This window comes from Zosterops lateralis (genome assembly GCF_965231275.1).
Source record: "Zosterops lateralis genome assembly, chromosome: Z".
NCBI classification, from domain to species: Eukaryota; Metazoa; Chordata; class Aves; order Passeriformes; family Zosteropidae; genus Zosterops; species Zosterops lateralis.
In genome coordinates, this window is record NC_139800.1 from 34110293 (window position 1) to 34135428 (window position 25136).

Genomic DNA, 25136 nt, shown 5'->3' on the forward strand with positions numbered 1-25136 from the left:
TTAGCTGCCAAGTGATACCACAGACAGTTAGAAGTGGTGTCAGGTGTGGTGCCAGCTGGGACAAACTGGCCTTGCCTGGAGGACAGCAGTGTTGGCACTGTACCTGAAGGAGCATCGTGTGGGCATTAGCCCCTTACATTGCTTTCTTCTGTAAGCAAAACCCACACTTCTCTCACGGCTGTGATGGATTACAAAAATACAAATGACTTATTGAGATACTAATTAAGACAAGAAAAGGTGAAAATCCCAGGAATACATTAAACAAAGCCTCAAAGAAAGAACCTGAGTTACATCATGGCTGTTTCATTCCAGGGCTGTGGATTTATTTGTAGGTGAGGGTCCTTTCCTCTGTGTGACCCTTATGGGATGTCAAAAGGCCTGAGACCTTCTCACTGCCAGCATCATCACCTGCCTCCACTTGCTGGGGCACCATTTGTGACAGGAATTACTTTGGATGCTGGGCAGTGTGAGGAACAGATGTAGATGGAGCCAGGGCTGTAAAAAAAGGCCTGAGGACAGGGAAGATTTGGCTCCACCCTGCTTGTCCCAACTTTTCTCAGGACAACACCCTGGCATGTTTTAAATAGGTTTTTATCAGGACAGGTGATAGTGGTGGCAAAAAGCTGTCCAGGAAATTTCTTTTTGGAAAAAATTGCATATAACAATCATGAACACTTAGCAATTTCTGTTTTCAGTCAGTTTCTGGTACAAGCTTTGCTGAAAGTTGTTTACTTTCCACTCCACTCTGAGGGCTGGTATTTGCTCATCATTGCTGGTGGACAGGCAAAAAGTGTGTGAAAGAAACCCAAAGGTTTTGGGACACCTCTTGCTCATTTGAAGTTTCATTCATTGTAAAATTCTTTTTCAAACATCCTATTTGGAGTGCTTTAGACTTAGAGATGCTGGGAACTTCTCTGACTATCCTCATATTTAGCTAACAAGAAATGGTTCCCTTTGGGTTTGATGCCTCAGAAGAAATACTAGCTATTTACTATCGCCCTGCCAAAAAACGCCCCCTTGTCCACAAAACATATAGGTTGTTCAAACTGTGATGTGAAAATCTGCGTAAATTAAGAGGTGAAGGGATGGAAAAACATCTCTTCAGGGGTAAAATCTGTAGTCTAGCTCTCTGTACTCTTTGCAAGTTTCTGGCACAAATATTTCTTTCTCTGAGATATGTGTTGACAGGAAAGGAACTCCTTGTTTTAAAGGGAAATTCTGAAGTCTTTCCAGGGAAGTAAAGTTTGAACTCCATTTTAACATGCATATTGCTTTTCTCCTTGTCAATAAACACTCCAAATGCAACTACTTGTAAAGGAAAAAAAGTAATAGTGAATGGTTTTTTTCAGCACTACAGATAAGGCACTGAACTACTTGCTTGTGGACACACAGTAAGGCAATTTGCCTTCATTCCCCCAGGCAGGATTCTGGTGGATACATACGTTTTTCTTTTCTCCCTGCTCAACCCAGTCATATACCACTAAGGCCTGCTGTGATACTGAAGGATTTAAAATCCTCCACTTTAGAGAAGTATAGTAATTTCACGTTCGCCAATTTCCTGTTTGCCAAATTTTTGTGTAGTGGTCTAATTGTCTACCATAATAATTTACTCTTTTTCTACTGTGAGATACAATTAGGAGAAAAGCAAAACAGGCTCAAACTTAAAGGGTATAAAGATAGATTTATTAACACACACTAAAAGAAAAATTAGAATCAAAATGAAACCTTCAAAACATTCCTCCTCCCCACAACTGTTCACTTTCTCACTAACAACATAAAGAGACAAACCTGTGACTTTCAGTCAGTTTACTACCCATAAAATAGTCTTTCATCAGTTCTTTTGGAGAGAGAAGTCCCTTTAAGTCTGCCATGGAATTTCCCCACTGACAACACAGAACAGTTCTCTTGTGGGTTTTAATTGTCACAAAAAACAGCCACCTGGGAACCTGCTTTTGTGAAGTCCCTCCCATTGGCAGCTTCCAGCCAGCTGCGTATGGGTCATGGACTCTTTGGGGTGTCAGTTTAAAGGTTAAACAGCTCTAAAGGCAAAGGATGTTCTTCATCCCATGGAACAGAGATCTCTTTTCTCTTTCTCTAGAGGCACAATCTTCATCCAATCTCTCTCTGTTCAAGCTTCTCATGGGATAACAGCACTCAGTCCTTGACAAAATACCTTTGCTCAAATCTACAACCTGAATAATCAACTCCCCAATCCATATTGTCCACATTTTAAAGGGATATTCTAGTATCTTACAGCTCATTACCATGGCTCATAAAAGAGTTTCAGCCTAAACTAGGCAACTCCTCAATTTTCCTCCAACTCAGGACTTTTTACTCTCTCTTCACTTAATTAGTCTTTAATTTCATGCTGTGTCTCCTTACGGTTCAATCACTCTGCCTGTTCTCACTCAGAGAAGGGCGTCTCTTTCGCAAGTCTCACCTGTCAAAGGAAGGATTACCATCTCGAGGTCTGCAGAGGGCAGGCTGTGTCCCTGCCGGGGGCACCGCTGCCATGTCAGGCCGCAGGGATGGCACGGCGGCCAGGCCAGGGAACGGCCCCACCCCAGCCACGGGCTCGGCTCCTCCCGGGGGCCCTGGCACATCTCCCTCGGCCCAGTCAGCGGTGGGGTAGGCTTTAGGGTCGGCTGGATGGTAATAATAATGTGGCTTCCCCCTCCCCGCTGGCAGCCGCTGGGCCCAGGAGCCCCGGTCGGCAGCAGCGGCAGAGGCCGCCGGGCCGTGCCAGCCCCAGGGGGCCGCGCCCTGGTACTTGTTCCAAGGCAGGGAGGAAAAGGAAGTTTCCCACCATTCCTCCAATTTTAACCCTGAGGCATATCCCTATATTTAACTGGTTACTCCGGTAGTCTAGTTCAAAGCCAGTCACCAACTGGTTTTTGCTATCCGTGCTAAACCAGCACAAAAAGTCACTGCAGTTGTGGAAGAGATCAAATGCTAGCAAGCACTAGGCAAGAAAACATCCACAGAGCAAAGATAGGAACACCTCTCTTTCTCTCTCTCTCTCTGCGTCTGTGTGTATGTATGCATGTCTACTTCTCACATAAAGCCTAGATGTCTTTTTACAAACTCTCTATCTCCAACCTAAATTTTGAAACATCCCAGATGTGTCTCTGTGACTTGGAGCCTACACCAACTTTGGTTTTTGTAGGATGTGTTTGACCTTGTTGTTTTTTGTTGTTTGGCAGGCATGAATGTCTCAGGACGATCACCATTCTCAACCCCTAGGTTATTGGCAAATTTATTTTGTTTGCAATCTAAATTTTAAGGCTCTAGTAAGGTTAAATATGAATGAAAAACCTTTCTCCTGAGCTCACACGTTCAGTGTTGGCATGATGCCTCATAAAAACACCTTAATTCAGGGGGGAGGATGACTTCCTGGGGCTACTATAAGAGAAATATTAAGTAATAATGTCCATGTTTTTTAACTTGTGAAGATGGAAAGTTTGGTTGATTATGGGAAAATTTTAGTATTATTGACTTTCTTTTGCTGTAATTTATTGAAGATCATTCTTTTATTTAAATGCATCATTCACCCAAGGACAGACCAGAAAAAGGAAGAAGCCAAGGTGGCAAGGACAACAGACTGTGCAGCCTGGAGATTTAACAAGGTGTCAAAGTAAAAAATGGCATTTAAAACATCTTGTGATCAAATGCATCAGTAAAGAAATGTAAGGGAACTTGATCCTGAATGGAACACAGGGCTCCAGATATACACAGCTCCAGGTGGTTTGGATTCACATTGAGCTGCAAATGAAAAATCCTTGTCTAAGAAAATTTTAAGCTCACTGAAAAACAGGCAATTTCCTAACTCTGTGTATACACAGAAGGTAGCAGTGGGACATGGCAAGAGGCAAGCAGTGCAGCCTGAACACCAGTGATGACAAGCAGCACTGCAGATCATCACTCATCCTGGAGAAGGTAGTTAAAGTACTATTTTCAGAGCAACGGCAAACCCAAGACCATTAAGACAAAAGATACTGAGTAAATTGACGGACTCTTCAGTCTTTTTATTAGTATTTATTATTGTTATTGTTATTCACACTTAGACAACTCAGTTACATTAAGTGATTTATATGAAGAACTCTGTATTAATATGATAAGGTGAGAAAGTGTACACACCACATTCTGTATATAGTGAAGTAGGACCTTGATAGAAGGGATTATTTCCAAGAGCCTATGTACAAATAAAGCTAACTTTCATACTATATACAAACTTATATTCACAGAAAATATACCGATTCAGAGATACAAGAGTTTCATCTAGTGAATAATGATCCATACACTTAACACATGAGAAAAACTGGAATATTCAGGGGGTTGCCTAGACTTGCAAAATAAGAAATATGTGGCAATGTATTTTTACTTTTCAAGTTTGAAATGAGTTAAGATGGGGGACTCCAGATTTTTCTTACAATAGGATGAAAGTGGAGGATGATAAAAGTATGAAAACTACAAAGTGAAACAAACATGCTAAAATGCTTTATTACAAAAATAGCATCTGATTGTCAGTTATAACACACTACTATTTTCACATCACAATACCATGTCCTGATCTTGCCATCTTAAGTGACAGAAATAATTTTAATTCATGTAAGTCAACTCCCCAGAGTCAGGATTGCAGAATTAAAACTGCAACAGAAACCTTGATAATGGAAATGAACGCAAAACTAAATGAAATCCTTTGGCATTACTTAATTTTGATAAGGGATTAAAATAAATTATTGATTTCTGTTGGATAACCTGACCCTGAAAACTTTTGGAAAAACTGACAGAAGCAACTCAACTCTTATAAACTTATTAAAACATAAGGAGCTTCCTTTACTGTGATCTCAGTGGGAAAAACATATCAGAGCAGCTAATGATTTAATTGCTTCATTGGGCCTGACTCTGCAATCATTTTATTCCTTCTCCTGGGGTGAATAAGGGTAGCCAGCTTGAGTCCCAACTGCAAAGGTAGTGTGCAGTATTTTGTACAGCCCCACAGGAAAACTCAAGAGTACGAGGAGCAAACTCCCCTGACTTACAGCATCACTAAGGCAAAACCAGATCCTGTTTTACTGTACATTTATTTGTCAGCATTTGACATTTATCTTTAACAGAGACATGGAATTAATGATCCCCTTACTTAGAAACCCCATACTAGTCTTCTGGGTTTTTATGGCTTCTTTTTGCATTAAGACAACTATGTGACATAAAATAAAAATAAAATAGTAAAGTGCACCATCTTTAAAAACGTGTACAAATTTCATTGTAGGGATTGGTTTTGTGTTTGATGAGTGGTGAATTTACAATAAATCTACATGAATGTACAGTTCATTTACCAATCTTGAATTACTCAGTCTTGTCCTCGGCTGTTTCAGTTATGGCTCATGTAGGAATGATATGGCCAATTAAGTATCTGGTCTACCCACATTCCAAGGGATTACATGGCTTCTAGGCTGGGGCTGACCCGTGCCTGGCTGGCTGGAGCATGGGCTCAGTGCCATGCTAATGTGACGACATCTGGAAAGACATGGCTTGTATCTGGTCAGGCAGAAGCATGGGCAGGGGAAGGCTCAAACTATCTGTACCCATCCAGGGAGACAAGTCCTGGGATGCTGCACACTGACACCTAGCAACACACTGCAAACCTACTGGATGACCTGTCAGAACTACAGGGCCGTGAGCCATATGTGACTGTTGTATCTGGTGGGTGCACTGGACTGCAGAACTTCAGTTTGGAAGTGACTCTCCCCAGTTCCAGTGGAAATGACAGATATCTTAATACTGATATTCCTGTAATTGATAGCAACAGACCCAAGAAGGATAATTTTAACATCAACCAGGAATGAAACCCATGGCTGTTGGAGGACTGGAGCAGGATTCTTCTCCACACTGTTGAATGCAAACTATTCAATTTGATCATCTCAAAATCACTTTCTGCAAGTATTATTCCAGGTGAAAATCCTTCAATTTAATTTACCAGGAACAGCAGAAAAAAGATTCACCTGCTCAAACCATGCCTCTTTCTCAGTTAGTTGTGTCATTATTATTTACAAGAGGTAAAATTGTTTCCAAGAATACAAGTGAATGTTATTCATCTCTTTGTACATAGCTCCCAGAACCATGAGGTTTGTTATGTAACTCCATTTACGAAATACAGGAACCTAAGATAAAAGTCTCTATCTTGTCCAGGCTAATGGCAGAATTCTGTATTTCCTTGGGCCAGTTCTTAGAGAAGGGATTATTTCCTTGTTACAAATAAAGAAAACCATCTGATACAGACTCATACTTGACTCAGAACGTAAGTTATATGGACCACAAGATGCTATTTTAAGAAACTACTGCTGAAAGAATAATAATTAAAAAACATTGAATATCCCCTTTTTTTTTGCAAAGTATGTAACGAAGTAAAAGACAACCAGAGAAATAATCCCTTAAAAAACACCCAAACATTAATAATATTTCTAAGCATCTATTTTTTCACAGTACTTGGATTAACTACATGTTTAACTTACCACTTTGTGGACCTTCATATCCACACACAACAGTACCATGAGTGACAGTGACCATAGACTACTTCAGAGTAGTTATATGTGGAAATTATATGGTAGGTTCATTGCCATTACAAACAAATGACACCTAGATAAGATTGCATGTCACCCACTGTGCTTTACGCTTCATGGAGTTTATGCAGTCAGCCACATCAACTGGATACATAAGCAGAAGCACACAGACACAAGAGCCTGTCTGCACTATAAGAAAGCACTAGCTTTCAGTAAAATAGTTAATTTTAAAGACATAGAGCTGTACTGAAAGATTTTTCATGTCTACATGTAGTTCTTAAGGAGAGAATCTTCACACCACACTTTTAATCACACTTTTATAGCTTTTACCAAGTTGTGACCAGGGTGGCTTCTGCAGAGGGAAAACAGGGAACAGATGGAGAATTCCAATGGTATTTTGTAGCAATGGGGCCCATTCTCATAGTTAATTGCAATGAAGTTAGTGCAGAAAACCTTTAAAACTGGCTAGAATCAGAACCATGATCCTTTCCAATGCTAGCAGAAATCCCTTCCAAAAATTTTGATCAAGATTTATTCCATTCAGAGATGATGGTGGCACAGAGGGTTGGTTATTTAATCTGAAGTTGCATTCTTATCTTACTTGCTACATTGCCAAGCTGGTGTCCTAAAAGTGCTAAGATAGAACAGAATCTGTGTTATAATGCCATTTTTTCTATTAATTATTCATTTATACTTCATAAGGATTATGCAGACAGCAGTATCAATTAAGTGAGCACAGGCATACAGGCAGGTGGAACAGGCTTCAACACCAACCAGCTCGCTGTAGAATTTGGGCAGCATGGTGGACCAGATCCCTAGTGAAGTCATTCAGAACTTTGGCTGAAAAAAACAGGAACTGAACTTCAGCTTCTAGATGTGCAATGTTGAGAAGAGTTCATGATCCCACACTGAAGTAATTATGAACAATAAGAAGCACTTTATGCTGGGAAATTTGCTGAGATTGTAAAATAGGAATGTTGCAACAAGTGTGAGCATTTCTGGCAGCATTGAGTCGGGACAACTCACTGATATCCAGTCACTGGGTTAGAGCAGCTTTTGACTGCTCTCTCAGCATTCCAGTTTAAAATTTAATTCCTTCAGTACAGAAAAAGGGACTAAGCTTCTCCCTCCATCCCACTTTTCTTTTTCCCTACCAGCCAGCAGAGCTGTTGTCCTGTAATGAAAGAGCACATCAGCATCCAAGTATCCACGAACAGTTTACCCCAGCAGTAGAAAGGTGCCTTGGCAAATATAAACATCATTCACAGACAGCCTTCACAGAAAGCACCACACAACTGAAACCTGTCCTATCACCTCTGGATCTGAGGTGCAACTGGCACAGTTATTCAGCCATTTGAAAAATGAACTGCCCAAAAGATACAAGGCCATGGGAGCCATAAGGTGTCTTATTCTGGAGGAGAAAAAGTAACTTTTAATACCTTCCAAGATAAATATGTGGTAGGGAAAATGAGACATGGGAAAGAAATGAGACGCATTTTAAGATAGTATAGAAATGCTGGCTTAAATGTCATTACAGGATAGCAGTCCTTAATGGTATACATAAAGTCTTCCTATAAGCTGTTGATGCCAGTTTCTCTCTACTCCCTACATGCCCTCAGTGGGGCAGCAGTCTCTGATGCTGCTGCCTTGAATGCACCAGTGCTATTACAGCTCTGGAGGTCACGTAGTAGTTTTCTTTTTCCATTGTGGGAGCTGTTACACCGTGATGGCATGAAATTAAAAAAAGAGAGCAGTGTACTAACACAGATCAGACTCTGGTCTGGTTTCTCGATTTGAAATTCAGATGAGTGAATATGAGCACTGCAGTATTTTGTAAGTGCCCACATACACAGCCCTTCCTTTAGATGACTCCTGTGTCTGATTCTGCATACTTGGGAAATGATTGCCTATTTTGAGCACTGTCATCAGAAACAAAAGCATTTGGTGACTCCTCTGGAATAGAAAGTACTGTGGAGTCAGCTCTGTATTTTGGGACACAGGTTTCTGTTGAGGTCAGAACTTGGGTTATAAATTTGCTTTAGGTTGCTGTTCTTTCAGTAGAGGGCACCACAGTTATGTAAATACACCCACCTTTCCATCACGTACACCCATGGGAACAAATGTTAAAGAGATGGGGCAGCACTATCGTTAAGACAGGTAAGAATCCTGCAGCAGTGAAGGATCTTGAATACAAAGACAATTTTTTTTCTTTCAATGTGAGAAGCTAACTCTAAAAAGCACTAAGAAGGAAGAGGTGTTGCTTGTTGTATGGTTAAGATCGAATACTGATTCTGCATGTAGCTAGGACTTAAGACAATATAAGAGTAGCAGACATTGCAACTCCTAGTATCCTTCCTTTATTTCATTAACATCTCACTTTTTTCTTCATGATATCACATAATATTAATATTCCTAATATGAATTTAGTGCTGTTTTCTCTACCATTGTTTTCTGTCAAATCCTTACTTTCTAATCATATACCGTTACATACAAATAACATATAACAGGATAAAAGTAAAAGACAAAGGGAATGAATGAGAAACAAACAATGTGGAGCAGAGAAAAACAGACAGGACAAAATGTGTTGAGCCTTCTGTTACACAGATGTGAGCATGGCATTGCCATTGTGAGCACAATACACATAATAAAACAATGCTGAAACAGGTCACAGAAATGAACTGAAACTTCATGAACTCTTAATTGCACAAAAGACTTGAACAAAGAAATGATGATTATCTGAAATAATTTCTTATAGTTCATTCCAGTCCTCTGATTTTTAAAAAAATCAGCCAAACTACAGAAAGATGAATGTTAGTTGCTTTCTCCCTTCTTGGCTTTTTTTTTTTTTTTCCTTCTCTAGGTTAGGACCTTCTCCTTCTCTCAGTATCTCAGAAAAAGGATGTTGCTTTTTCACTCCTTCCTGAGTTTCTTTAGACATGCACACTTCCAGTAATATTGAAGAATTTTCATGTAAGTTTCCTTCAGCTCCACTGTATTTAAATTCTGTTTCTCCTACCTAGTTTCAGATTTGTAACAGCAAATGTGAACTGCCCTAGCTTTATGCAACAGCTGGAGATCTCTTCCAGCAATAACTATATGTAGCTGTGAAGGTCCTTACACTCCTAGTAATAGTCAAAGCCTATAAAGTATATATTCACTTAGCAATTAGGCTGTCACTTTATAACTACTTCTATTTTCTGTATGAAATACTATGCATAAGCAAATTAGCCTTTTTATTCCGGCATGAAAAGGCAAACTCATAATCATAACAGCATCTGAAAGCCATTGGTACTGTTGATATTGCTGCATTAGAAAAAATGGTGTGTTCACATAGCTATATGATGTCACTGCATGCTGCGTTGCTATTAGAGAAGAAAGATTATCCCCATTCTGGTCTTTGCACGAGAATGCAATGAAAATCTGCACCAGTTACAAAATGGCCAGGCATCATGGCTCCTTCAGTGCCAGAGACAAGAGTTTCTGGAACCTGAAGAGTTTTGCAAGATGTAAAAAAACCACCATTAACATCCTGCCAGTTGCCTTTACAGACCTGTGATGCAGATGATCAAAACACTGATGAATTCCCTGGCTTTGCTGAAATCACATCATATAAATTCACTTACATGAAGAGACACAAGCCCTTCCCTGTTTGTGACTCATCACTTGGTGTATGCTTTCCACTCAGGAGTTTCAGCAGGTTATCAGAAAAATCCTGTACCAGGGTGTGTGGGGGGTGGTGCCTCCACAAAGTTAATATTAGCATTCCCCTTAGAAAAGGAGAGCTTTAAGTACTGAGCACACTGTGTGTCTGTGTATACGAGTACAGGGAACGAGAAGTCTGTGGGCATGTACCGTAGGCAGAGAGAAGCAGTAACTTTCACTGTTGCCGTGCATACGTAGCATGTCCAGTGCTGAGCAGCAGGGATGTTCTGCAGCAGAGAAACCCTCGGTGCATCTGGACTCAGCCCTTCAGGTGTAACTGCACTGTCCAGCAGGAGCCATTCTTCAGCTCTGAGATTGGACCCTTTGTATCCTTTTCTTTCTTTCACTCTTTTAAAATTGAGGAAGAGGAAATTTACAGATCCATGAGTTATTCCCACTGAAGTTTTCCACTGTGGTTTTTTTCTGCTGTTTTGTTTTGACATATGTATCTTTTCTTTAATAAATACTTATGTTTTGTTTTTCTTTTTTTTTCTTTTTTTTTTTTTTTTTTTCTTTTTTTTTTCAAGAAACAGCACTTTCCACTAGATGGAGACAGGACACTGGATCACTTTGTCCTCCAGAAGGACACTGACAATCAGGAACACAAAATAAAGCCCAAACATGAGGAAACCCAGGATTTTATTCATCCTCCACTTGCAGGAAGCAATGGAGAGGATGACAAAGAGCAGCATGATGAAGAGGAGGACAATCGCACAGAACAGACCATTGCTGCTGACTGTCACTGGAGCAAAGCTGTTAATCACAGCATACAGGAGCCATGGAAGAGGAAGGCTGTTAAGAAACAGAAAAATTAATTTAAAACATTGCAGAAGTCCGACAGGAGCACTAGGAAGTTTCTGATGACAATTCAAAACACAATCAAAGGCTTCCTGCATAAAGTGAGGCAGAAGAGTTTCAACTCATTGTATAAATATAAACTGTAAGCTTTTTGGTTCTTGGGGAGAACACATGGGATTTTTTTCCCCCACTCTTCCACCAGTTACACTGCTGAATTATATTTGGCTGGCAAATCACCTGGCATCTTGTCTGTGAAGTGGAAAACCCCTTTCATTTGTTTCTAGATTTCACACCATCTGCAGAAGAAGCTATTTGCCTTCTTTCCAAGAGCCTGCGTGGCAGGAGGGTGGCTTGCACAGAAACATGTCCTTGCCATGAAAAACCAGCCCTCTGCAAGGCACTGCTCACAAAATTTCACTCTTAAATATCTTTGCTCACATTGTCTGTATAAACCTCTGTTAAACTGTGAACTTCAACTGAACTTCAGCTTAACTTCTATTTCTGTGTTTGCTGTCATTGCATTTCTCATCTCTCACGCCACAGAAGGAGACAATATCCCTCTGCAAGATGTCAAGCTGAAATAAATATTTAAGACACTGATTGGAGCTTAGCAGGCTTAGAAAGCATGAAGTGAGTTGTCAGAAGCTCACAACATTAAAACTTTGAATAAGCAGCTCAGGAGAGAATAATTTATTACAGCTGCAGTACTAACCACACCAGTCTACAGCTCAGCTGTGCCATTTCTTTTGTAAATGTAGCAAACTGGTGCAGGACAAAACCATTTCCATTGGAAGGAAGATTAAACCTTTTTTAAAAAGTAAGAAAGCACCACAAAAGAGAAATAATTTTATAATGAATCCTCTGTACTCCAAGTTGGAAGACATGGTTTTCATGTATTTTCAGGTTTGCTGCATATAGATATTTCAAAGATTAATGCTTCTGGATTAATAGAAAAGTAGCCAAGTTTCCTGCTACGTCTAAAGTACTGCCATCAGCTAACAGATTAAGTAAGGTATTTACTATGCATTCTAACTTCAGGATCCTTTTTTGTACTTTGTGCAGTTTCTGGTATGTTTTCAGCTGTGAAAACCAGGATCTCTTCTACAACCAGGCTGTCTGGCCCTGTAATTATGACTAGACCTGTTCTTCTGTTTTTGTGTGATAGCAAGAAACAACCAAAGATAGCGCAATTAAAAGTAAGGACATGATTCTCAGCACCTCCATCCTATGTTGAAGATGAGAATATGAGAACAAAGACAGTGTTTATTTGTGCATTTCCTACACATTTTTGAAACATTGAGGCATAGAATACACTATTTCTGAACGTGATCTACCTTGGTCTCAGAAGATAAAAAAAGATTTTGAATTATAACATTATGCCACAAATCAGTACCCTAGAGCTGCCATGAAGGACTGAAATGTCAATAGAAAACTTCTGCACAATCTCATGTAGCTTCACATTGTCAGAGCTATAAAAAGGGTCCTTTCTGTTAAAAGAGAATTGGTTTGTAATTTGGGACTTGTCAGGTAGATAAAAAGAAATTAATCACATGTAAACAGCAGCCTAAACGAGTTACACAAGACTATGACTTTCTGTTATTACAGCAAACATGTTGAATACTGCAGAGGCAATGAATTGTTCCTGATCATCATTTATAAAGAAAGCTCTAATATAAGCACAATGAGTGGTAGCAGCAGCAACCTCACAAAAGTATGAAAAGCTTTGAAATTCCTTTTCGGAACAATGCCCTTGCACAACTTTAATGTGCAATTCACTTGCCTAAGCCTCTCTGTAATATATCAAAGCAAGGATTAGGCAACAAATTTAAAACATTTCTTCATGCAGATATCTATAAATTTCAGAGCACTTACCACAGTAACACTGCATATTTGCATCACTCTCCTTTTTAAAGATTGCTGCTTGTGGGCAATACCACAGCAATGTGCTAAGGACAAAAGACTTGCTTAAAATAGACACAATTTTCTTGGTGCAGAACTTACCCCACTGTGATGTCAAATATGTTGCTTCCAACAGAACTGGATACAGCCATGTCCCCCAGACCTTTGCGTGCTACAATAACACTGGTAATAAGGTCAGGAATGGACGTGCCAGCAGCTAGAATAGTCAATCCCATGATTTCTTCAGTAATACCAATGGTCTCTCCAACCTAGGAGGGTTTAAACAAAACCAGAAAAAAGTGTCCTGCTGTGAAGAAATGTTTTCAGCTGTCCTGGAGTTTCTCACTAGCTTGGAGAATACCACGCAAGATCAGAGAAATACTAGTTTTCATGGATTTCCTCACATATCAGGGGAAAGAGAAGACTTTCAAATAGAAGCATAAGGTATTGACAGGCAGTTGCTGATGGTTCTTATGTTACAAGAATGATCAAGTCCTGTGGTCAGGCCAACCACAGCTCTCTGAACTACTTTCCACTTAGTGACTACTGATTTACTTTATCCATGGTTACAGCTCCCAAAACAAAGCAGCACCCAGCATGAGATAGAGGGACTCTAATTAGAAATGATCTTTTACAGTGCAAAACATAATGCAGGGCTTTTATTTTGTACCAGTATCACCTCCTTACCTGGTGTGCCCACCAGACCATCAAGTAAGAAAAGAAGGCAATCCAGCTGATAGAGCCAAAAAACGTGATAGGAAAAAATTTTCTTGATGTCTGAAACAGAAACAAGGAGAAACAGTGAAAACCTATATTGAAGACTGACATGCCATACTCATAATCACTTCTCAATATGAGAGTGGCTCCTCATTTTTTCTGATGGCCTGTTCTAAGTAACTGTTCTGACCATCATCAGATGATCAAAATACCTGCCAAGAAAGGTAAGAAACAGATGTCCTGATATTGGTATATACTTATCTATGCCTTCATTCTTCCAATTGCCTCAGTCATAAAATAAGATCTCCTAAGAATGTGTAAGATGAATGTCAAGTTCTGGGTTGTCATTTTTATAATAATTTGTTACAACACAGTTTGAATATGTGTTTTGCTCAATAGTGGTTTGACTTCTAAATTTATTAATTTCATATTCATATGAAATTAATTTCATATTTCTTCAGAATTGATGGTTTTAAGTTGTTTCAACAGGTGCCTGTATCTTTCCTTCCCACATTAGTAAGTTTTTGCAACAAATTTCACAGTATAACAAAGACTGCCATATGGCAGAGCTAAAAACATGCACATCTAAAATTTATTATGGCATTTACTCTCCTTGTGAAAACTACTCACTGTCTCAGAAGATATGTTAAGCACCTATTTTTCATGCTTCATTTTGTTGAGAAATTTAATGTTATAATGTTGTAAAAATATGCAAAACATACTGCTGGGCCCTTCAATGAATTAAAAACTCTGTGTAATACCGAAGTAACTTAATTTTCATTTTCACTGTCTCCCTTACTAGTGTCAGATTTTGAATAGACAGTGTTCTTGCAGCCAATGAATGGTAAATTCAGATTAATGACTTATTTTGGTTTCTGTTCTTTCCAATCTTTTGCATTTTCCATATTTCCTACTGACTAATTGAATCTATGAAATAATAAAAGGTCAAGTTAACTACTAAAGGAAGGAAACAAAACTGTAGTACTGCACCAGCCAAACACTATCTAAATCAAATCAGTACTTAAAATTAAATTTGTGAATGAATTCTACCAGTATTTTTTTATGGTCACTGAACTTCTGAATGCAGATCTTACCCCAGATGATTTCTGACATGTGACTAGCAGAATCCTACAAATTTGCATGAATAAACAGTTGGACTGTCTGTGGAAATAAGTTATACCACTCTGAATACCTCTTTCAGCTGCTGCTCAGTCCTGCAGTACTTCTTCCCATTCGGTCCTCACTAAATCCACTTCCACTCCAGAATTTTTGTACCCCCTTTCATTGCAGATCATACCCCTGCTGCACCTCATAAGAATGTGGATCATTCCTAGATGTTGCAGGAGTAGATGGGATTGCAGGGCTTTCCCTCAATCTGACTTTTGGAAAGAAAATACCATTTGTTCTGATTCAGATTCCTGAAGTCATAATAAACACTTCTTTTTTAGGGAGTTTACAGAGCTGCACAACCAGCTTTTCCTATATAACAAACTCAACAGGCATTTATATGAAACAGCTTCACATTTAGGAACTGATCAGCACAGAACCACAGGGTGGCCGTAGACCAAGCGATGATCAGTGTATTGGAATGGTAAAGTGGGAATGTCACCGTGTTTTGCCAGCTGAACTTGAAAACAATCAGAGGCTGTGCAGACTTTCTGCTGATGTAACTAGAATGAGCTTGGGACATTAGCTGATGTAAAAAGGGTAAAGTCAGCAATGGCAATTGTGCACACTCATCTACAGCATGGGACAAATGGAAGGCCCATATCTGCTCCAGCAGCAGGTGCAGCTGCCAGCTGTGCTACAGAGCAGTTACTCCCTGTGTGTACTTTACATAAATGCTAAATGTCCTCCTGAAAACTGACCATGTTGACTAACACGACCTATACAATTTCACAACTAGATACAAACAGGAACACATATTAAAAATAGTACAGATTTAACAACACTACTGGAGGGATGGAACACCTCTTCTGTGAGGAAAGGCTAAGAGAATTTGGATTGTTCAGCCTGGAGAAGATAAGGCTTTGGGGTGACCTAATTGCAGCCTTCCAGTACCTGAAGGGAGCCTCTAAGAAAGATGGAGAAAGACTGTTTACAAGACCATGTGGTGACAGGACAAGAGGACTGAAAGAAAGTAGGTTTAGATTAGACTTTAGGAAGAAGTCTTTAGTATGAGGATGGTGAGACACTGGAACAGGCTGCCCAGAGAAGTTGACAATGCCTCACCCCTGGCAGTGCTCAAGGCCAAGCTGGACCAGGATCTGAGCAATCTGGCCTAGTGAAAGGTGTCCCTGCCCGTGTCACGGAGTTTGGAACCAGATGATCTCTAAGGTTTCCATCCAACCCAAACCATTTCCTCAATCTGTGATTCTAAACTCCCTCATAATATATATAACTGAAATTCTGTTGGAGTGAAAGAAGTGGTCGAGTAGGTGTTTTAAACAGATTACCCTCGAATAACCACCATGGCACCTGGAAACATCATTTTTATATAAATTCCATTACCGTCACAAGCACTGTTTTTAGAACTACTCAGGGTACTGTGGTTGATCTATTTCTTAATTGCTTCTCAACTCATTACAGAGTTACTTTTTCAAAAGAGAGTTCTAAATTTCTATCAAATCAGAAAATATGATAATGAGCTTATGGCATTTAAAACCTACTCAGATGGACTTTTAAGTTTAAAATCAAAATTTTATGTGCATTAGGGGACAGAAGACCTTAATGTGAAAAGGAACACAATTTGAAAGAAACATATTGATGGTGTTATAATGATCTGAAAGCAGTGGGAGCAGAATTAAGTAGAAATAAATTAATCTAAATAGCATTTTCCTCTTTTAAAACTAAGCAGCTAGGACTTCTTTTCCACCAGTCTTATTAGTCAACTTTTCCAGCTTTCAATGTTTTTCATCTTCATTGTAGAAGCTATGATCTTTTTGGCAGATGGTTACAGAGAGAGACAATGAAGCAATACACTTGTTGGAACTGGTTACAAAATCTGCGCAGAGCACCTTGCAGCAATGCAATTTGAATGATCTCTGCACAATACTCAAGATTTAAGCATAAACTGGCTTAAGCAAAACTAATACAACCAGAGCAATAATGGTCAGTAATAGCTCTCTGATGGTGTGATTATATACAGCAAATGCTTCTTGCAAAACAAGGAGACACTGCCTATCTGAGTCAGACACTCACAGAATTTGGATGGCTAAGAATTACGAGTCAGTAACTTTGCAGCATGTGTACTCCTCGCCTGTCTTAGCTAATCCTCTCCCACTAAAATTAACTGATAAGCAGCAGTCCAAGATACTTTAATAGGCTTAACACTTAAATTACTTATTTTAAAATGGGGAACACTTAAATTCAGAAAGGGCAAAATTTAAAGCTTGTACTTTTTACAGGTGATGAAATCAAAAATGGACTCCATAGATGCTTCTATATAATTTGCATATAGATGAAAATTTTAAAAAGCCATAACAAGAATGCTGATTCTTTTCTGTATGCTGGATTTTATTCCAGAGTGTAACAATAGTAATCATGGGTTTTTTGTAACTAGTTTCAGCATTCTTTTGAGATTTATGTAATTTCTACTCCCTAGCTCTTGGAAATACAGAGAGCTGCCCATTCTAAATATTTTCCTAGAATTAGTCAGAGACAGCAGACAGCAGTACTTCTCTCCATCTTTTTCCATATTATTGTGGTGGTTGCCTTGTAAAGACAGTGCAGAGTTTATTAGCAATTGGCTCTTCTGTGGTCCTAGTAACAGATAAATGAGAGAAGCCAAGGCTCATTCAGTTCATATGCCATTTTCCTTTAACAAAAGCAAGAGTTTTGGAGTTCCACTGTAGATTAGATGGATTAGTACTGCTCCTGTCAGAAACTTTTTCTGATATATTTTTCTTGATACATTTCTATATATTTATTTAACGCCAATGTCTGAGAAACAGGGCTATAAATATCAAAAATAATCCAGGTATGAAGGCTTTTTTTCTAAGAGCTTGATCCTGGAAGGTGGTGTGTGCTACATAATTTGGAAGATAACTCTTTTAATTTTAGCCAGCATTATTACCAACATCTTTAACCTGAATAATTCACGTTTGTCTCATTCATAAATGTATCTGCATTGCAAAGTTTGATCTTCTTTTCACACTTAACAGTGCTTAACTCTGATTACTCAGAACCTGCTCCTCTAACTGGATCTCTACAGGAACATGTTTTCCCTGTCCCCTTGGTAACAGTGCATCTCTGTATGGCAACAAGAGTTCATGGAAGCTGTAGCTCATTGTTTGTACTGGGAATTTGCAGAGATGGAAGAACTCCCCCATATGAGTACAATGACGGCAGGACTAGAGCCCCAAAAACCATTTTTCTGGCAGGTAATGCAAAGGGATAGACAGTGGAGTAAGGTTATAATAAAAGAGGTGATGTTCAATATCTGCTTCTGACCTACTGGGGCACTTTGGTCACATAATTTTTCTTTCAATATTTCAATATCTGTTACTCCAGGAGGTGGGCAATTACATACGTGACCTTTACAGAGCCACTGGGGAAACAAGCTGTTAGTGCAGGGAGAAATACCCATTATTGTTCAAAACACCTGAGCAAAAACTCAGGAAAAAAATTCCCCAAGGGCACACCTACCTCTGGGATATGCCAACAACATTATTGATGTTATACTAAGGATTTTAATATATACTGGCTTAATGTGAGTAGGTGTAGTTAAGGCACTAAACACATTAAAACATCTCAGCTAGTCATTCAGCTGAAAGCTGAACTAATGCATAATCTACTCTAAGTATATAAAAATCTGCATATGTGTGCACCAGAGCACAATAAGGCAGCAGGATTTTGCTAACTCTAGAACCAGAGACCTTGTCTACAAAATAATTTTTCTAGACCTTCTGGGTTTCACAGCACTAAATGTATCTCAGAATAGTACAAATAAATTCAGTCAAACCATCTTCTTTCTGTGGAGATAAAATATACATTAGAAAAAAGACTCTAGATGGAAAGAAGAACTTATTGAAAAGTGGACACCCACAGAGGATGCCAAAGGCTCCATATGGTCTTTAAAATCAGTATTTAGCACATAAGCATTCACTTTATATGCATATGCTAATCTGAGCATCCTGATGCAGAATTTGGGTTTCTGACTAAAATTACCACACTTGCAAATTGAGCTCCTGACGACAGGCCTATCTAAACAGTCTAGCTGAGTATTATTTTAGGCTTGCTTTAACTTTTATCTCACAGATTTAATTGAAAATTGTTTTCTGATGCACATGCTGAGCTGTGATAGCAGGCATCATTTTTGCTAGGAAGGGATTAGTGGGGATGGCACACAGAAATAAGTAAGAATATTTTCAAAATACACTAATGAAGCACACATAAAATGTTCGTTTATGCAACTATCTGGTTAATTCTTTGACAGCAATGTTCAAAGTAAGCAGATTGTCATACTGATATAGCCCATTAGCTCTTCTCTTAATCTACATGTAATTACAAATGACATTATTTCTGTATAAAAAACTATTCCTTTCAGTGAATGGAGTTTTAAAAATGTTGTCCACTTGCCTATCTGGCACATATAACTATGTTTATCTTTTGTGGTACTTTAGTTGCTGGGTATTTTAGCTGCTGGATGTTACCATGGAGTTCTGTTGAGAATGGTACTACTGTTAAACATGCATCACACGCTTACAGGCAACTTGTGAAGATATTCACTTTCCAAAACTATTATTTACGAAACTGTTCTCATTTGTGCAGTACAGAATACTGGATAAAGCTACAGGTCTGCTTGTGTTACCTTTAGATTTTCAAAATTCAAAATAATGCCCACAAATATTTCTTGCTCATTTTAGGTCAAATTATGAAAAAAATTACAAGAACTGTTTTGAATGACGAAAGGAGGGCATAATTCAGAAAAAAACAGTCTTGAAATTCATGTAGTATGTTCTGTGTGTTATGGACAAAGGTGATTTCCAGAGTTTTCTGGAATCTTTAAGAAAAAGAAAGCTTAAAGATTGGGAAGAAAAAAGTGTCAGAAGGCAAAGATGGGAAAATGTCACTTTATAGCCTTTTGGAACCTTTTATCTAAAAACAAGTCAGGGATCTTATTTTAGCTTCTTTCTTGCACTGAATTGCAGTTTTTCAGCATGTGGGATGGGAAGGTTTTTCACTGTGTGTGAGAAGAAAAAGAGAATTCAGGGTGTTGATTTATAAACTTATATGCTGTGCATGCCTCTCTTGCAGCAGTTTTAAACCTATTTTGATCCAGAAAGAAAAAGAGATTAAAACACCACTTTTTTTTTTTTTTTTCAGCTCTTGATGCTCTCTTTTAATTTCCATGAGCCTTCCCAGTCTGGTCTACTTGTATAAAAGTGGTAAACACATTACTTCAAGCTGTGTTTAGGACAAAACTAGCAGGTATTTTATACATGAAAGGACTTAAGGATCTCATCCTAGTATGAAAATTACAAGATTATGGGTAGAAAAGAAAGATCTAATAGAACATAAATCTAAGAGAAATTCATATCATTATGTTTGAACTAAGACAGTCAGAAATCCTTCCAGTCATACTCTTTACAGCATTGCGAATAGTCAAATACTCAGCACTCATGCATTCAGCAGAGATTCAGAAATACAAATGTGAAGGCTCCAAAGAATCTTTCAGACCATTCACTTTATATCATGAAGTGTAAGTGAATACAAATTATAACAGTTATTGAGCTATTACCAACCAGTTGGCCATAAACACCCATTTGCCATTTGAAGATTTGAATACTAATGTTGTGGCCTCTTCAAAGAAGAAACCTAATTAGCTCTAGTTCTTTTTTGGCATTTAACTAGAGAGCCACCCTTTTTTTCAGAACACACTGACTTATAACAGTTACTTACAGGTTTTCTGACGTCGGGCAGGGTAGCCCACAGTGGAAAAACAATGGGTAACACAAGAAGATAGGTGACCTGCTTGCGTGGAGTTTCAGGCCAGGCCAGGCTGAGAGGCTGTTCCTCTTCATCCTCTTCATTCTGTAAGAAAAATCCAGTGAGCAGATTATCAAGGTGGATGAATGAAGTCAGGGATTCTTTCAAAAGGAGTTCAAGGACAGCACTGTGTTTCAGGGAGAAATACAGCGTCTGAAAACATTGCATTAACACCACACCTACCTAACAACATTAGCTAGGACACACCAAAAAAGGCTTTGTCTGGACTGTGAGGTATCCCTACAGCACAGGCTGCCTGATGATGTCCATTTGTTGACAATGTGGCTGGTCCCTTGGGATGCACAGGGTGTGGTGTTTCTGACAGGTGCTCCCTTGGCTCTCCCTTGGGATATGTGCTAGTCTAGTCTGGGCTTTAAAACTTGTCTGGGCTGCATCAAGCCTGGCCACACAGACAAGTGAAAGAGAATGTGTGCACACACAGAGATGTGCATCTTTATGTGTGCATATAAACGTATACATGTATCTAACTCCTTAAGCTTTTGTGAGTAACTTGAAACCTTACTATTAAATTAAATATATATGCATATATATTTTATGTATTGTCTTCTCCACAGGGAGATAGGGTGATTCAGGCACCTGTGGAGCTCTAGTGCTAAGCTGCTGGGGTCAGACTGGGCTCCTGAGGGCTCTGCCCATTTAAACTGTGAAACCAACAAGGATAGAGATGGCCCAGGTTCTCTGGGCCCCAGCACTGTCTCCAGCTTGTCCACATGAGGAAAGGGCTTCTCCTTATCTCCAACCAAACACTCTTGTGTTCAAACCAGTCACAACACAGCAGTGCTCCTAACAACTTGGTGCTAAAACTGATGACACTCATCTCCAATTTGTGTCACTGATTTTCACATTGATCCCTAGTCTCCATTTATGTGTAAGATGCCCACCTGTCATCCCTGCTATAAAGTAGGTGTATAGGAACCCTCTCCTATGCATTTGGCTGCCACACACTTTTCTTTCCTTAGATTGCTTCTGCTTACAAAATAGAGCAAGTACAGTACACATGACTCAGCCTTTTGCACGCATGTATTAAAATAACTTTTAAATTGTTAACATACGTAGGTGATGTGTCCAGAACTGCACATAAATTGCAGAATCAGGCAACTAAAAAAATGGCCTGAACAATACTTTCACACAGATATGTATAATGCAAATGTTGTTAAAACTGTGGAAAGATTTCTAGAGAGCTCAATGAAAGCTAAAAAACTCTGAAAAAGAGCATCCAGTGAAAACTGTTTGACAATGTGAGTGATATATGATGTCTTCTTTAGGTAGGGTTCTTGAGTTTTATGCTTGAAAAAAAGGTAATTGAGCAAAAATAATGCATATTGCACAATATGCATGTTATCCTCCTATAGATTTATAATTGGTTTCTTTTCAGTTATTGACCTGTATTAAGATTGTTTACATAAACTTTATGATGATGCTGTATAAAGCAATCATTTAAATGACGACACCAGATTTTTTTTCTAAGCAAAAGAGCTATTGATGAAATGTCACCATATTTCGATACTGTTAGTAACATTTTCTATTTACTGCTAATTTTGAAGAACTGGTCTTGATTGTTCCACTATTGTGAACTTCTGAATTCTTCAACTACCTGAATTATCAGTACCTACAGAAGCAAGTCCAGCTCTTAGATTTGGATCTTTCCCTATGAAGATTTCACCTGACATCAGTGGACTGGAAACTAATTCCTATTTACCTCTTGACAAACTGACAAGTTGTAGCAACTTTTGAGCTGCATGTTGATGTCAACAGAGGACAGTATTTTGCTAACCCCTGTACTTTGTGGAACTCCCAAGGTGCACGACTGTATGACAACAGTAAAGTGAACAGGTCATAATGGTTATAACAATTTTAAAAAATTTAAGAACATATAAGCACAATTTGTTGCACTCAACACAGTACTTCAGAGGTTCCTGAGCAGTTTAAGAGGCTAGCTTTTTTTGCCTTTAGCTTTCATCTCTTCACTAAAGTGGACATACTATGCTTCATTGCTGGAAATCTATTGAAGCCAGACTGTAGAGGAGCTGTGCTGGAGAAGTTTGTGAGACTACTCTCCAAAACCAAATCCATTAATTTTCCATTCTGGCAGATGTTTTTGGGGTGGGAAAATGAACCTGAGACACAGGCTCAGCTTTGAAATGTGATGACTGAGATAAAATTTGAGCACAAAAGGACCAGTTGAAGGGTTGCCTAGGTAACTCTTTTGAATGGCCTCTGTGTAATTCAATCAGCGAGCTCATCTGGAATAAAGCTTTCTAGGTGACTGCTGCATAAACAGCACTGAGTGGCAATGTACTTCCTGAATTGCCATCTCTAGAGATTAGCCATGATTAAAAATTACATTTAATCGCAGCAAAACTTTAGAGAGTCTGAGTTTGCACATGAGTCTTAAAAATATCTAGACAGTAATGCCTACGTTGGTTCATGCAATACCACTACATACTATATATATAGTTCAACACAGCCTTGTTCTATTCTCATGTCTGTGTCAAACACCTCTGAGTGAGCCTGAGCACAGAGGCAACATGAGTGGCTGTAGCAAAGAACAAAGAGTTGCTTTTGGAGATTGTTGGATGTCTCCTGAGAAATCTTGATCTCTTTGAGGTATTTTCATCTTCCAGTTGTCCTACATCATCCCTTTCCCCAAGACAACTATCCCCAAAATGTAAGGCTAAACACAAGCTCACAGTGCAGGCAAAGCACTTTTTCTTGCTAGCTTAACTCCAGGATACATTACAGGTGTTGCAGAATGGATATTTATTTCCTATTTTGAAAATTGGATTGGCATCTGATTTTCAATGCTGACCTTCCAAAAATCAGTGGAAGTAATGAAGTTCAAAGTTTTGTAGATCTAGCTTCCATGAATTTCAAAGCAATTAGCCACTGATGCTGAAGAAAAGAATGGGAGATAATTTTTGCAGCTCTAAAACCACACAAATGTGAGTGTCATGCTGTGGACTAAGCAGCAGTGACAGAAAATGACTCAGCACAGATTTATGGCAGAGATTGCATGCACTGTCTGTGGCTCCAGCCATGTAAATACTGAATGTACACTATCACAGTTTGTAGAAACTAAGCCTGAGAATATAGTTTTATTTCAGTTTGCATGATGAAAACTCTGTACTTGCGATGTTCAGTATGATTATATTCTGCAATGCTAAGAAGAAAATATGATTATAACATGATATATACCAAGGAATTCAACTGCCTAAACACATATGATAGTACCATTTTAGATACCTTCTGGTATCTGCCTTGACCCCAACAAGCTCTAACAGAAGTAAAGAATATTCTGCTCCCTTTATGACATACCTGCCACCACTGTGCAAAGACCTCCATTTCTTTAGGGCAGCTGAAGTGCTAGTACCTATCTATCTCCACTCAAAAACTCATTCCCTGTTATGTCTCTGTAGCTAATTAACCTCAAGGATACTGGACTGGACATATGAGTAAGCTGTATCACCTGGTATGATGAAGTCTGATGACAATCCATTGGAAAGAAATTGCTGTATTAAATCAGAACAAAAGCCAATTTACACAATGTACTTTGCAATGGTCAGACATGGGCATTCAGAGACTAAGTACTGGAATATGGCATATTTTTTCATCTTCTGCAAATTCATAGAATCATAGCAATATTTAGGCTAGAAAAGACACTTGAGATCATCAAGTCCAACCATAAACCTAACACTGCCAGCTCCATCACTAAACCATGCCGCCAAGCACCAAACCCACATATATTCTCACCTACACATATTCTAAATACTTCTATGGATTGTGACACAACCACTTTTATGCTTGGTAACTGATCTGATGCTTGATAACCCTTTTCATGAAGCAATTTGTCTAATACCTGATCTAACCTTCTCTCACACATGTTGAGGCCATTTCCTCTTGTCCGGTCACTTGCTACTAGGGACAAGAGGCTGACGCCTACCTGGCAGTTGTAGAGAGCAGTAAGGTCTCCTGTGAGCTTCCTTTTCTCCAGGCTGAAAAACCCACCTCCCTCAGCTGCTGCCCACAGGACTTGTGCTCCACTGTCCTTCTTGGACACACTCCAGCAATTCAGTGTCTTTCTTGTAGTGAGGGGCCCAAAAGTGGACACAGGATTTGAGATGTGGCCTCACCAGTGCCAGGGGTACAGGGAGAAAAATCACTGCCCTGGTCCTGCTGGCCACACTATTGCCAATACAAGCCAGGATGCCACTGGACCTCTTGGCCACCTGGGCACACAGCTGGCTCATTTAGTTCAGTTTAGTTAGCCAGCACAGAATCACAGCAGCATAGAACAATCAGGGTTGGAAGAGATTTCTGGAGATTTAGACTAAATGACCCCCAGGTCTTTTCCCACTATGAAGTTTTTCATCCACTCTTCCCCAGCCTGTAGCACTGTTGCATGGGATTGTTGTGACCCAAGGGCAGGCCCCAGCATCTGGCCTTCCT

General features: G+C 39.2%; 1 protein-coding gene across 2 annotated transcripts in view; it reads right to left on the reverse strand.

Moving 5' to 3' along the window:
* Positions 1–4047: 4047 nt before the first annotated feature.
* The window catches only part of SLC24A2 (solute carrier family 24 member 2), a 111821-nt gene continuing 90732 nt past the window's right edge, over positions 4048–25136 (reverse strand). For both annotated transcript variants that reach the window (XM_083884005.1, XM_083884004.1), the window contains 4 exons: positions 20583–20714; positions 13650–13739; positions 13065–13231; positions 4048–11057 (listed from right to left, as the gene is read on the reverse strand). In XM_083884005.1, the coding sequence (XP_083740131.1) occupies positions 10808–11057; positions 13065–13231; positions 13650–13739; positions 20583–20714 (639 nt within the window). In that variant the 3' untranslated portion in view covers positions 4048–10807. The remainder of the gene's footprint in view (positions 11058–13064; positions 13232–13649; positions 13740–20582; positions 20715–25136) is intronic.